At 45.4% G+C, this 14,225-nt stretch overlaps 1 protein-coding gene across 2 annotated transcripts in view; it reads right to left on the bottom strand.

Annotated features, from left to right (window-relative positions):
* Positions 1 to 21: 21 nt before the first annotated feature.
* Positions 22 to 14,225, bottom strand: part of zmp:0000000755 (phosphofurin acidic cluster sorting protein 2) — a 68,643-nt gene continuing 54,439 nt past the window's right edge. Inside the window, exons 14-25 of one of the 2 annotated variants that reach the window (XM_062519552.1) lie at positions 14,010 to 14,114; positions 13,622 to 13,728; positions 12,280 to 12,434; positions 12,014 to 12,124; positions 10,986 to 11,088; positions 9,714 to 9,746; positions 7,600 to 7,642; positions 7,402 to 7,444; positions 6,084 to 6,204; positions 4,957 to 5,180; positions 3,613 to 3,726; positions 22 to 3,229 (exon numbers count right to left, since the gene is read on the bottom strand). In XM_062519552.1, coding sequence (XP_062375536.1) covers positions 3,114 to 3,229; positions 3,613 to 3,726; positions 4,957 to 5,180; positions 6,084 to 6,204; positions 7,402 to 7,444; positions 7,600 to 7,642; positions 9,714 to 9,746; positions 10,986 to 11,088; positions 12,014 to 12,124; positions 12,280 to 12,434; positions 13,622 to 13,728; positions 14,010 to 14,114 — 1,275 coding nt within the window. In that variant the 3' untranslated portion in view covers positions 22 to 3,113. The remainder of the gene's footprint in view (positions 3,230 to 3,612; positions 3,727 to 4,956; positions 5,181 to 6,083; positions 6,205 to 7,401; positions 7,445 to 7,599; positions 7,643 to 9,713; positions 9,747 to 10,985; positions 11,089 to 12,013; positions 12,125 to 12,279; positions 12,435 to 13,621; positions 13,729 to 14,009; positions 14,115 to 14,225) is intronic. The other variant, XM_062519553.1, reaches the window with a different exon arrangement.

The raw sequence follows: 14,225 nt of genomic DNA, 5'->3' as shown, positions 1-14,225 counted from the left end.
AAGAATATTTGTGCAAAGATGCCTGCTACCATCTCCAAACAAGAGAAGATGGGTTCAGAGATTGAACTTCAATAATCCTTCTGTTTCGATTAACGCCCTTATAACAGGCTATGAAACACAGGTGGGGCCAGGGACTCCTCAATACTTTAGATATTGCTTTAAAGCAACATAACGCCAAAGGTAACATGAGAATACGATGTGCACAGACATTCACTCCAAAGAACTGGAGAGGGGAAAAAAGGAAGAAACAAAATGTGGCAAACAATTGCTGTTCCAGTATGTCACTTTCCATCACCAAAGTTACTTGTTACATGATGAATTTGATATCACTTTCCTTACACTAAAGTAACCCTCTTATTCATATCGCTCAGTTTTAGAATCCGTACCATCTCTCACAATGTAAAGTAATTTCTTCAAGGATTGTAATGTAGGCCTATCCCTGTTGGTTCATTCAATCACATAATGGAACTGTCACATAATGTATGATGTCCCTTTTTGCTAATGTGTAAAAACATACACACACTAGGACTGATATACTTTGTGAAGGAAGTTTAGATGTTGGGGTCAGCGAATAGTGAATAGTGGTTCTGCAGAGTATGTTAACATCAGAGTGGTAGCCACAAAAGGCTAGTCACAGACAACATGTGCCTGCGCTGGTTATTGACGCTTATCTAATCGGGTTTAGAGTCAATCAAATCTGGTAGTTGGCTTCAGGGACCAAATATCACCGATCAGTGAAAATGTACACTGTGCATTGACAACACACCAATCTGGCGTGTGTAAGTCCACACTGTCAGATAAGTCAGTTATTTGGCATCACGATGAATTGCATTACTAAAGAGCTGAATATGTATATAGATATATAGTTACTTGTGCTTCACAAAAAAGGAAAAAAAAATAAAATAAACATTTGGGCAGAAGTGCCACACACGAAACACCATTCCAACAAGACCACAAAAGGAGAACTGTAAGTAAGCCAAGTGGCTCCTCGTAAGTCACAAACATACACACTTCACCAAAATCAAGGACACAACAAACACCCAGTCTTAGTGTGCAGTCTTGAGACTCCACCTGGGACCTACAACAGGAGCACCATCGCGTAGACAACGTACATACAAATCGGCAATAAACTTCAGTATGGGCAGTATCATTCACATCTGACTGTGGCCAGCTCACCAGTGTCCTGTTTGTCAAATCATTTCAAGGTTTAAAACACTCCAGTTTCCCATTTGAAAATACTTTTGAAGAAGTATCCAAACACTGATAACCAATAAAAACAAACAATATGACCACATTCCCAAGTAACCTCATACACTTTGAAAGGTCTTCTTTAAAGGTCTTCAGCCTTCTGTTATGAGTGTGTTGAGTTCTGAGTTCTAATGCATGCATGGTCGTTGATATACGTTATAAACCCACATGATAGAATGTGATGTTGCTAGTATGGCGCATTAGTGGAAATCCATAATTCTACATGAGCCTATTACACATCCTGTGACATGCAGTGCTTGCATTCTTCCATCAATATAGGTGATATAGCAATGGCCAGCACATTCCTTTGAAACGGCAGAATCCAGATTTTAAAAGTCAATGCCTTTCCCCTTTGCCTCTTCTAACGTGTTGAAATTCTTTACGCCACCAGAGGGAGGCATTGTACCTATGAATTGTCGAATAGAATGCAATGGCCTATGCATACAATGTGTCTACTTCTTCATCTTTTTTATGAAGTTTAATTATTGTAAAATAGCAAATGACATCAGGTTATAGATGACAATCCACATATAATTGCAATTTGATAAGTGGTGAATATGAAGGTTTAAACGCTCCCTAAAGCTAAAGCCAAGATTCATTGTGCAAAACTAGTAATGTCCTCATGTGAATACTGCATTTAAAGATATACATCTTTCACATATTGCCCCAGGAAAAATCTGACTGTGTAACTGGAGACAATACATGATGGATACATAGTATATTCACACTAAAGGGAATAGTAATTTGGCATTAAGCTTTGAAGTCATTGAACAGACTGAGGTGCTACTGTGTGTATGAGGCCACGTTGCCCTTTTCAGGCCTGTTTCCTGATGTTAAACCTTTCTGCAGTAAGAGGCCTTGCTGCAGGGGCAGGGTGGACATTAACCAGCACAAAGCACTTTCATATAGCACATGGTTCAGATGGCCACTACGATGGTGGGATTCACATTACATGCTTTGTGTCTGAGTTTTGTCTGTTGACCCTGACCGATACCTCAAGTTCTGATTAGTTTTTCAAGGGGGACTTTACAGGGATATACTGTATTATGTTTCACTTTTAGTTCACTGTGCTTTAAAAATACAAAAGGCAGGTCAATACATTAGATCTCATATTCGAAAGAAAACAAACAACAAGAAAATGAACAAACATCATTCAAAATTAAAATTCAGGATAAAGGTAGAAAAACAGCGCACTGCATCAAGGTGAAGGAGTCCCTATCTAAATTCACAGCAATATTCCTTATTTTTGAACACCAAACCATCTACACCAACACACACAGCCACATACACACCACTTTCAAGTTCCTTACTTCCTCAGAACACTCTACTTTCCACTGCGTACATGACAGCGTTACACACAGGATTTCATGGAAATGATAATAATAAAAGGTGACAAATGGATGAGCAAAAAAAAAAAAAAAAACACACAAAGTGCAAACACAGCTGCCATCATCTTAAGGTGGCCATTTGTCGAAACTCAAAAACAAACAAAAAAACTTGTTCTTAGAGGAGGCAGCATGATTCATACATACAAAATATTACTTTATATCTGTCCATATAGTGTAAAAAAACCCCATCAAAAATAATGAACAGACCAACAATAATAACAATGATGAAAAAAATTGTGTTTCTGACAACACTTTTGCAGCAGCAAAAGGCTTCCATGGGAACCCATTTTACTGTCCCGATGAGTTGGCTTCTCTCCTATCTCCATTCATCCTTTCCCCACTCTCTCTTTCCCTCTCTCCCTGAATCTGTCTGTCTGTCCATCTCTCCCTCCCTCTCTCTCTCTCTCCCTCTCTCTCTCTCTCTCTCTCTGAGAGCCCAGGACAGAGTGTGGAGATGCTGGAGGATGTCAGGTAAGGTCACATGGGCTTGCTGTAGCCGAAGAGGCCAACGGGGAAGTGCTTGACGTGGGTGGGCCACTGAGCGGCCAGCTGGAAAAACTTCACGTCGTTCCACTCGACTCCATCAATGGACACTGGACAGCAACAGCACACAGAGGTTAGACTCCCGACTCACGAGTGTTAACAAACTTTTATTTAACTGTTTACTGAACATCTTATGGACATTTGAGATTTTACAAAGCATCTCAAAAGGCACTATCCATCTACTATACGCAAACATCACTTGAAACAAATCCAAACTCTCTTATAAATTATCATTATTTGTAACTAGGGTGGAAAAATCACCTCTCAGTGTTAGTTAAACATTTAGAATGACTGTAACATATGAAGTTGATTCTATTTTATAATCACTGTTTGTAAACAGAGTGACAAGACAAATCCCCTGTCAGTGTTAGCTAAACAATTGGAGTGGCTGTGATGTATGAGGCTGGGGGATTTAGCATTGTAAGGGCTGTACCTCTGAGCATGGTGTGCTGGTGCTTAGCCGTGCAGATCAGCCTGCTGATGCCGTCAATCACCTGGCTCTTGGAGTCCAACTCCTTCTCCTTGGGCTTCTTACTGAGGAAGATCACTGCAGGGGCCAAGGGAGTAGAGAGAGTGCATGTGAAATGGAGAATTCAAAACAACCCAGGCAGCCATGCCCAGTATCAGCAGAATTTGGTCACTTTACACACCGCCTTCCCTTCTTACATCATTATAACCAGTAAGATGAATATCTGTATGAATGTTTTTTTTGCCTTAAAGACACGTTTCCAAAATAATTTTGATGCCACATAACCTCATAACATGACCAATGGCACTTCTGCCATTGTTTTAGCCGCCCTCTATAGGCGATTAACCTAGCAACTTTCTGTGCTCAGGTAGGAACACACCTCGCCCCAGAAATCAAAATGGAAAAGTTTCTATACTACAGGAATTCTGAGACCACTCTCTACAGACTGCTGTAGGTGCATTCCCTCTATATTGTATTGGCGTTATGTTCATACTTTGTAGCAAAAGACGCATAATTTAGTTTGTATATTGTTATCGTGCTTCTCAACTGTATGGGGACCCAGAGAGCAAATGTTCTTAAGTGCTGCTTTACTGTGAAATTTGACTGGATAGCTCATCTCATCTGAGTGCTTTGAGGTGATCTGAACCAGAGCTCAGCCTACTTGTTTTTGATCATCTGACCTAGTTTCCAAAAACCATATGAGGGGAATGTTGCATGTTAGTCACACAAATTAGTTACACACAAATCTAGACTGTCACGTTAGAATGTACAACCAAACACTAGACTTGGGACAATTTTGTAAGACAGTATACAGCCCTCTTTCTTATACATTGTGAAATTAATACAACCCGCCTCAGCTTTATACACAGAACACACAGTACACATGCTGCTTGTATACTGTAACTATGACATGCTCCGCTAACACAAAGGTCCACTACAATCTCACTACATGTCCATGCTTTTATAGAACCGTCATATAACCTTCACTTGACTCATATGACCTTCACTTGACTCATGTGATGTAATGTAATGTACATACTGTACATCCATGGCTGAAGTGCCCTTGAGCAAGGCACCTAACCCCTCACTGCTCCCCGAGCGCCCCTGTATCAAGGCAGCTCACTGCTCCGGGGTTAGTGTGTGTTTCACCTCACTGTGTGTTCACTGTAAATGTTGCACATGGTTGATTTGCATTTTATATACAGACATTCCATGCTTTTATTGAACCTTCATATAACCTTCACTTGACTCATGTAACCCTCACGTGAGTCATATAACCTTCACTTGACTCATGTGACCTTTACTGACCCTTCTTGTTCTTCTCCTTGGTGACCACGGTCATGGCCATGCCGGGCGGCGGTGTGAGCTCCCCACCACAGGGCAGCCGGCTGACCTGCAGCGAGCGGAAGTTGCTCTTGAGCGTGTTCTTGAGGCCCACCTCCCTCTTCTCGCCGTCCCGCTTCTTCTCCGGGCCCTGCCACGTCCAGTAGTCCACCTGCAGGCCCATCAGCTCGCCGCCCACGCACGGAGAACTGCTCGCACACACACACACACACACACACACACACACACACACACACACACACACACACACACACACACACACACACACACACACACACACACACACACACACACACACACACACACACACATTAGCATTCTTTCCATCAGGAAATGTCACAGGGGTGGCATGTATGTAAATGAGTGGTTGAACAGCAACACTTGAACATTTTCATAAGATGTCCACCAGGGGTCAGTGTTGAGTTAGGAATGATGCTTTATTTGCAATCAAGAGTTTATGCTGACCAAAATTAGATGTAGTGAAATTGTGGTTTCAGCTACAGCCAGTCCTGCTGCTCTTCCTATGTCATGCCATGCCATAATGGACAATCTCACGGTCTATAAGTACTCACAGCTGAACAGCTGTGATATATAGCACATCCTGAAGATACTCCTACACTCCTACACTACACATGGCTATAGCTACACACTCAATCCAGCTGTCTACATTTGTCTTAACCCTCTGGGTTGCTATGGATTCTACACAGGCATTTCAACCCCATTTTGATTTGCTACGGTATTTTCTTCCCGCCTTAAATCCTTAGGATCTGCTCTCCATTTACTAAATCTCACTCCTGTTCAAGCTTTATACTGGAACGAGAGAACCTCAGAAATGTATTATCCCTACACCCTTACAAATAAGGGAACACTATGTTTGCCTGTGGTTTGCATGAGTGACTTCTATGTGGTTTGTGTGTATGATAATGCATAGTGTGTGTGTGTGTGTGTGTGTGTGTGTGTGTGTGTGTGTGTGTGTGTGTGTGTGTGTGTGTGTGTGTGTGTGTGTGTGTGTGTGTGTGTGTACTGTGTGTGTACTGTGTGTGTGTGTGTGTGTGTGTGTTAATGCATGGTGAAACGAGTGAAACACACACCCAGCTCCAGACAGACCGACTGACACGGAGGGCGAGGGAGGGGGGGTTCCACACATCTCCTTCCCGTGGGGGACCACAAATTGGGAGGACGGAGAAGTGCCCATTGCATCGTCCGAGTCCACTGTGGACACAGAGAGAGAGAGAGAGAGAGAGAGAGAGAGAGAGACAAGTGATGATGAGAGAGAGAGAGAACACACAGATATTCTGCATCCCAGATGAGATGTCTGTACTGTGACGGGCTAATGGACCTAATGGAAATTAGATGAGTTGAAATAGTAAATTCTAAAACCTTCCGTTGCCAGAAGTGCCTTGTGTGTGGTCATGGCCAAGTGGTTAAATGTAGGTCGACTACAGCAAAAAGTACCAAATTAGCTTTGAAAAACTAGCGCATGGCTCTATGTCAACCACATGGTCTCTAGGCAAACTGTGTCAATCTCAAATGATGTGTAAAAACATGCCCAGACCCACAAATGACTACCACATCCCCAGATGCCATGTGACTGTACTTTCTGCTTCATGTAACTTTGGGAGTGCATTAACTCTGCCTTCAGTCCCCAGCGCATAGGCACTCACGGCCCTGCCATGTACACCTACTGTAGTGCTAACATGTGAACATGGGAACAGGCATTCACATGTCAGCCGCATATGCAGTTATTCCCTCATTTGTGTTTTGTCTTAAGTAGTGACTCATCCGTCTAATTACTGTCGCCTGAACTGGATTGCGGTGGAATTGCAAATGCGCACACAGGCCTGGTGATGCTTCGTGGATGTCAACACACCGTTGCCATGGAAATTGGCACAAACCGCTGACATCCACAAGGTTCCACTCAAGATGGATACTGGAACAGAGTTAAACTGAGCCTCAAAGCTGGGCTAATGATGGATGCCTGTAGAAAATAAAACGAATCTTTTTTTCCCTTTGCCATTTCAGAGTTCTGTGATTCACCCCTTCCATATCCATTTGTCAACCAGTTGGCAGTAGGATTCTAAATTGATCTATCATTTTTAGAAAGCAAGGCACGTGTCTTCTATTTCACATTGAAAGCTGGATGTCAAAATATTTTTATATCGTACTATTTGTTTCCATATTTTTTCTCATGCTTGAAGCAGAACTCTAATTCTAAATCAAAATTTCAACCAGAACCACAACGACTGTCATTCCTCTGGAAATCCTATAATAGCCCTTTCCTCCTCATCCAGGAAACTGTCTCCATCTATACTTCTCCCCCACCAATCCTCTCCAACGAGCAATAGACGGATAGATGGAGAGCTCTCCCCTCCAGGTTGAATGCCTTGCTGTACATGAGAGGCATATTACCTGATGTGGAGAGGCTGTGCTCGACAATGCCTACTTTCACAACCTGTGAGAGAGAGAAAGAGAGAGAGGAGAAGAGAGGAGAAGAGAAGAGAGGGTTTTCCACCTGCCCTATTACACACACACATGGCACCACTACTCAACTCTATTGCACAGATGTCAAGGAGTCAGTTCATGTTGAGCGTAACCAGGAGGACTTACCCCGATAAATGGCACAAATTTTTGGCAAGAGTCCTCGTCAGGGCTATGGATTGGCGAGAGAGAGGGAGAGAAAGCGAGATAGAGAGACAAAGAGAGAGAAAGAGAGAGAGAGAGAGAGAGAGAGAGAGTGGTTAGGCAGAGGCATGAAGGAGTGCCTGAGGAGAATATACAGTATAGTATAAAGGAGACACCAACACTCAATGTCCCTGGACACAATCAGGATGTCCCATTGTATGAAATGGAACATGGTTGATTGACTGGGTGAAATGGCACCGTCTTAGGGAGTTGCAATGGTAGGGGAGCATGGCAAGGGGCTACTCTGTAGAATACACTGTATTATGGGCACTTCAAAGGAAGTCGTGTTTATGTTTCATGTCCGAGAAAAATGACACCTCTTCAAGATCCTTTGATCTCTTTAATGCATATGTCTATTCAGAACAAGTGGTTCATCATCAAAGCGGGTACGATGTTTTGCTCCATAGCCCACTCTGTATGTAAGAGGGCATCATTTGCGACATGGCTGCCTAGCTACACCAAGAGAGGATCTAAAAGGTGCTATCTATGAAAAATAACGCATACATCAGTCTCATTCACACATAATCTCCTTTTTTTGTGAGAGAAACAGCATTAAGCACCTCTTACACACTGAGCCACGGGATTTGCTCAAATCCTGCCGCTATGCATTTCAATAAAAACAGATTTACATGAAAGGCGCATACCGCATCTAGCCTCGCCGTGCGCAGTAAGCACTGCATAATAGGCCAGCCATGTAACCGCTTGGACGGGAAGCATTAACTCGACCCTAATGCATCTCCCGCTACAAGCGCTGGATGTCAGCGAGTTCGGTTCAATCTATCGAAATGCAGATTCCCAGCTTCCTGTGAGTGAGTCACCCATGCGGGTGCAAGTGTGTGTGTGTGTGTGTGTGTGTGTGTGTGTGTGTGTGTGTGATGATGATGATGTCCACAGTATTCTTACTGCCACGTTCCATGCTCTGTGCCCACAGCCAGGGAGCAGATGTAGGTCATCTAGAGGCTGACCCACCACCACCACCCCCACCACCCCCACCCCACACTCCACCCCCGCGTCACTTACGCAGCTTTGTGAATGGCTCAGTGCATTTACTGCAAAACACTACCTCCCCTCCCCTCTCTCTCACACACTCACACACACACACATACTGGCACTCACACACACACACACACACATGGTGACTCGTGAGCTACCGCCCTGTGGTATTTCATCTATAGTCACCACCAGCACTCCCTCTGCTCCTGCAGAGACAAGGACAGCATGTCTTCTCAGAAGAGCTTAAGTGTATGAGTCGGCAGGAATCTAGTGGTACAGTAAAAACCTCATCATTTCGATGAATCACTTTTGGAATGAGCTTACTGAGCAATTGTCAAAACAGCACTACTTGCACAAAGCATGCCAATCTGAATATGGATCAAAAGTATCACAGTCCCCCACTGTACAGACATAAAGTACGTTGTCAAAGTAACCAAGACCAACATGGTTCAAGCTATAATTCCTGATTGAATGATCCAGAATGACGACTTCTTCCATGAACTAGCAAATAAATAACAGTATATGATCACAACCTCATTATTACCAGTATCACTTCTGTCTGATGAAGCTTCATACAGTAGATTGCTCCAGATGGCTTGTCATAATAAGCAACCTAAACTGGAGATTTAAGCCTTGCCACTCTGCTGTTTCTGCTGACACTTAATCCCTCATCAAAGTCTCCCCCCCCCTGGGCTTTGAACCTGTGAGGGAATTTGCATTGCCATCAATAATCTATTACTCGACTTCACTCGGCTTTTATTTTTAGTGGAAGTTGTCAGGCATGCCTTAATAGGGATGTAATGAATAATCAAACAGAGGTTGAGTCAACCCCAAGGGAGGAACCACAGGAGAGGAGAGACAACGAGCAGACTGGGACCTTAAAGGCCACGAGACGGACGGGGAGGGACCGGGAGACAGAAGGTCAGGACCAGGCAAAACGGGCAGGAGGGAGAATGAGTGAGTGGGTAATCGCAAGGGAAAATAATCAACGTTGTTTATAAGAAGGAAAAACAGGGGGAAAAAGTAGGAATTAGCGTAATATATACCTGATGTAAAAATCAAAATACAAGCTTCGCTTCCTGGGATGCAAACAAAAGAGACAACAGAAAAACAAAAACACAAAACAACAAATGAGGGCAAGAGAGTGTTACTTTGTGAGGCAAGTTGTGCAGAAGCTTTTAGTTGATTAGTTGAAACATGTGTGAGAGAGAGAGAGAGAGAAAAGAAGAGGAGAAAGTAAAGGTCGGCCATCTCAAGAGTGCACTTTAGTACAAAACAAGTGTGAGAGAGAGAGAGAGAGAAGGGGTCAGGGTGGGGAGAGTGGACAATCTGTAGCTGGGGGTGAGGAGGACGCTTTTGAGAGAGAGACAGAAAGAGAAAGAGAGAGAGAGAGAGAAATAAAGAGAAAGAAAGAGAGCGCCGCTGCTGCTGCCGCTCCTCACCATCGCAGGCCCCTGCCGCGGCCCGGAGTGGAAAGAATCCACTGAGTGATAAATGGAGGCTTAGCTTTCTCCAGTTCCTCTACAGACAAACACAGGAAAGGGAAAAAGGGCTCGCTTCAGCTGACTCCCTTTTCCACACTCTCTGGCCTCCAATATTTTGATTCACCAGAGTGATTCATTCCGACAGAATTTGTTCGAGCAATTTCAAACCACTCATACGACTCACACTCAAAATACTCTAATTCGGCTGTGCGGGAACCGGCTTATGTGCTCATAACAAATAACCCATCCAAACAAATGGGCATTGCCAATCAGAGTCGGTTTCTGGGCACTTTTGGGAGAGAGAGGAGGTAGTTTTGCTGTTTGTTTGAAGTGGAATTTAAACAGTTGCAGTGGACGGTGCCAGGGCGAGGGTGGCCAAAGCCAGCGGAGCCGAGTCGATAAAGCAGTGACTGGGGCGGCTGCCATGTTGTGAGGAGAGGAGCGGAGCGGAGCGGAGCACAAACAGGAGGAGTCTGGAGAGAGAGCTTTCTGGGGAGCTCTTCGAACTCAGTGTGGCTGAAAGGACCTCTGTCACATTTCCAGCCCTGGAACTGTTTGAGTCAGATATGTTTTAATGCACGCACGCACGCACGCACGCACGCACACACGCGCACGCACACACACACGGCCTCAGCTGTTCAAATTATGACATGCATTTTACACACATGAAAGCACACACATACAAAGGCATCGAGGCAGAAACGAAACATCCAAATAAAAACATTTCAATAAATCTGAGCACGTACACACACACTCATATAACAGATATGCAATCTCTCTCTCTCTCTCTCTCTCTCTCTCTCGCTCGCTCTCTCAAACACCACCTGCGTGTACCTCTTTTGTTTGTAGGTAAGCATGGCCTCTGAGATTGGGAATTGATGGGACACATTGGCACCAGCCAGGTACTGGATAATCCTTCCAGCCACATCAAGATTATCTAATGCACAGACACACAGACACACACACACACACACACACACACACACACACACACACACACACACACACACAAATACACACGCACACACACACACACACACACACACACACACAAAGATACACACATACAGTATAAACATTTACAATCAAATTCCCAATAGACATTATGTTTACAGTAGTGAACATTAATGAGGTGCTATATCTGTGCCTGTGTATTGTAGGCTGCGCTGCCACATGCTACAAGCTAAATGCTGGAGCTATGACAACATTCTGTCAGTGGGCTTCTGAGCTGCCAGGTTGTGCAGGGAGGGGGAGGGAAGGTGCATGCATGGCACATCTGCTTTGCTCCAAGCCACGGCCGCAGAGCCAGAGCAACTAGTACTACTAGCACTGACAAACAGCACAACCCTGTTTGGAGCAGGGAGCTCCAGGCCAACACAGGCCTCCTCCACACCACTCCAGCTAATGAACACACCTGTAGAACAGATCACACTGTGCCCCTCATGCTGTGTACTGTAGGTGTGCTGGCTCAGTGTGTTGGTGTGAGTGGAGGTGTTGGGTGGTGGCGCATTATTAGGGTGAAAGAGTAGTGGTCTTGTGCTAGACTTGTTACTGTAAGACATAACGTCATACACATGGGATATCGCCTTTAGTTCCATAATGATCACAATGAGCTTTTATTATGTGCCTTAGTGTTGGTAGTTGGTAGAATGCCTAAGGTGAAGCCCTCTGATAGGAGGGTCTCTTATACAGTGGTTAATGGTCAATGGTCACTATGCTTTCCATTTTGAGTCTAATTGGAGGTTCTAGTTATTTTTGTAAGTATCTTAATATATATAGTGGTATCTGCCATGTTGAGTAAGGCTCAGTGCTGCAGTAGTGATGTTCTAGGCTGGCGCTAAGGTTCCATAAGAGGGTTCTACCTGTGGAGGGCGGTTCTGGCCTGCAGAAAAGCTCCCTCCACGCCGTGTCCATGAAGATGCTGTTGAACTTGCTGTCCAATGACGCCACATACTTTGCCAACGGATGGGACCCTAAACCAATAGATATCACATCATCAGATATATGAAGCTCCTAAAGTGCTCCATTGTTTTCTTAGGGCAAATACAAACCTCACACTTCAGTGGTACCCCCCCAGGCCTTCATAACCACATGAATACAGAAAGTGACAAAAATAGTGTCTTCGTACCGATGGGGATGACCAGGAAGCGGATGTAGCTGAGCCAATCGGGCGTCTTGTTGGCCAGCTGCTCCACGAAGAAGCGCAGCACCGTGCTGAGGTAGCTCTGGTCTCCCGCCACGGCCACCTTGATGGTGGGCGGCGTCTGCGCATTGCAGTTGCAGCTGGAGGAGACAGAAGGAGAGAGACATCGTTTTAGTGTCAGACAGACAAAGAACATGAAAAAAAAATACGTAGGCCAGACAAATCAACATACGGAGGGATAGAAAGAGAGAGAGAAGGGTCGGAAGGGTGCTGGCCCCTTGCGGGTGGAAGGGTCAAGGGGTGGGGGCTAGGGATGGGGTCGAGGGATGGGGGGCTAAGGATGGGGGCTAGGGACATAGGAATTGTAGCTGTTCAGGACAGGTAAGAGACAATAAACATTCAGATCATGAGACATGCTTCACTGTGTCTGGACTGAACATCCCTTTAATGGAGGCTTTTGAAGGGCAATTCAAAATACATGTAGACACACATTTAGCTGACTATTAGCTCAGGCAACTATATTCTGGGTACTGCTGAGTCCTCCAAGTCTTGGCTTTACTTAAAGGATCAGAAGCAGCGCGCGAGGAATTCAGGAAGTGTGCTCTGCGGAGACTGAGATGGCTGCTCCACCGGCCAAAGCTCCTCTCACTGATGCTTTCCCGAGCTTAACGGTCGACTGGGGCTTTGGAGACAGGAGCAGACGCACCAGCAGAGAGATTTGGGCTGGAATGCTGGCCTAAACAACTGCCGACCCCAAGAGGAGTCTGGCTCCCCGGGTTCTGACGCGTGTCTGGGTCTGGCCCCTTATCTGGGCCGATCGCGGGCTGGTGTCTGACCCACAGTCTCAGCACATTTTTTTGGGGGGGGGGAGCCCATCCGATGTTGAGGAGGGCGTAAATCCTGTCTCTGGGTCTGGCTGTCGACCCCACGGCTCCCCCAGCCCCTGATCTGACAGGCAGACATAACCCAGGCTGATGGGTGGGGGGGGGGGGGGGTTTCCCGCGCAGACAGAGGAAGTGCGGGCTGGACTGTTTGACAAGCTGAAGAGAGCGAGAGAAGAGGGATGAGGTGGGTCTGCTCCTTATACGGGCAAAACATTATGAGATCCTGCAAAGTGCTCTCAGCGGACGGATCCGCGGGCACCGCATCTCAACAGTACTCATGGCAACCTGCCAGTGGGCATTTCACAAGGTACAGAAAACCATCATCTTAAGTGAAGGGCCACGAACAGATTGCACTGCACAGGCACCATCAAAGGCGGCGAAGAGGGCCGTCTCGGTTGTTTTTGCGCAGTGATTGGATCAGGAGTGCTTTGAGTGTGACTTACAATCTCTGGATGCGGGTCACAATGGTGTTGAAGGCAGCCTGCACGTCTGCAGCGGAGCAAGTGCACACAATGGGCCGATTCTGCTTATGCAGGACGTCAGCCACATACTGTAGCCAGAAAGAATGGAGGGTGGGGAGAGAGAGAGAGAGAGAGAGAGAGAGAGAGAGAGAGAGAGAGAGAGAGAGAGAGGGAGAGAGAGAGAGAGAGAAAGAGAGAGTTACAGTAAATTAACGTGATTTTTATTTTGATTTGGTAGCACTGTGTTGTATCTGAAGTCCCATGCTAATAAGGCAACTGTTAAATTGAATAGAACTGTTTCGCACTACATTACAACAATGAAAAGTCTCACACCACATGTGCACATGAACACACACACACACACACACACCTGGCCTTGCCAGTCCACCGTGTTAATGAGGATGATGCTCTCAGGTAGCCGCTCGTCTGAGATGAGGATCTGGTTCAGCTGGTCGTACACCGATTTCCTGGGTACCTGTGGCAGGACATATTTCATTCATCCCGTTACCATACACACTTCAAAGAAACGTGCCAAGGTGGTGACTCCATGCAGTGCTTACACACCAACCATAGAGACCTGCTTCAA

The sequence above is a fragment of the Sardina pilchardus genome, chromosome 18, assembly GCF_963854185.1.
Source record: "Sardina pilchardus chromosome 18, fSarPil1.1, whole genome shotgun sequence".
Lineage (NCBI taxonomy): Eukaryota > Metazoa > Chordata > Actinopteri > Clupeiformes > Clupeidae > Sardina > Sardina pilchardus.
The sequence above is the reverse complement of the archived record's forward strand: the minus strand, read 5'-3'. Positions and strand labels throughout refer to the sequence as shown.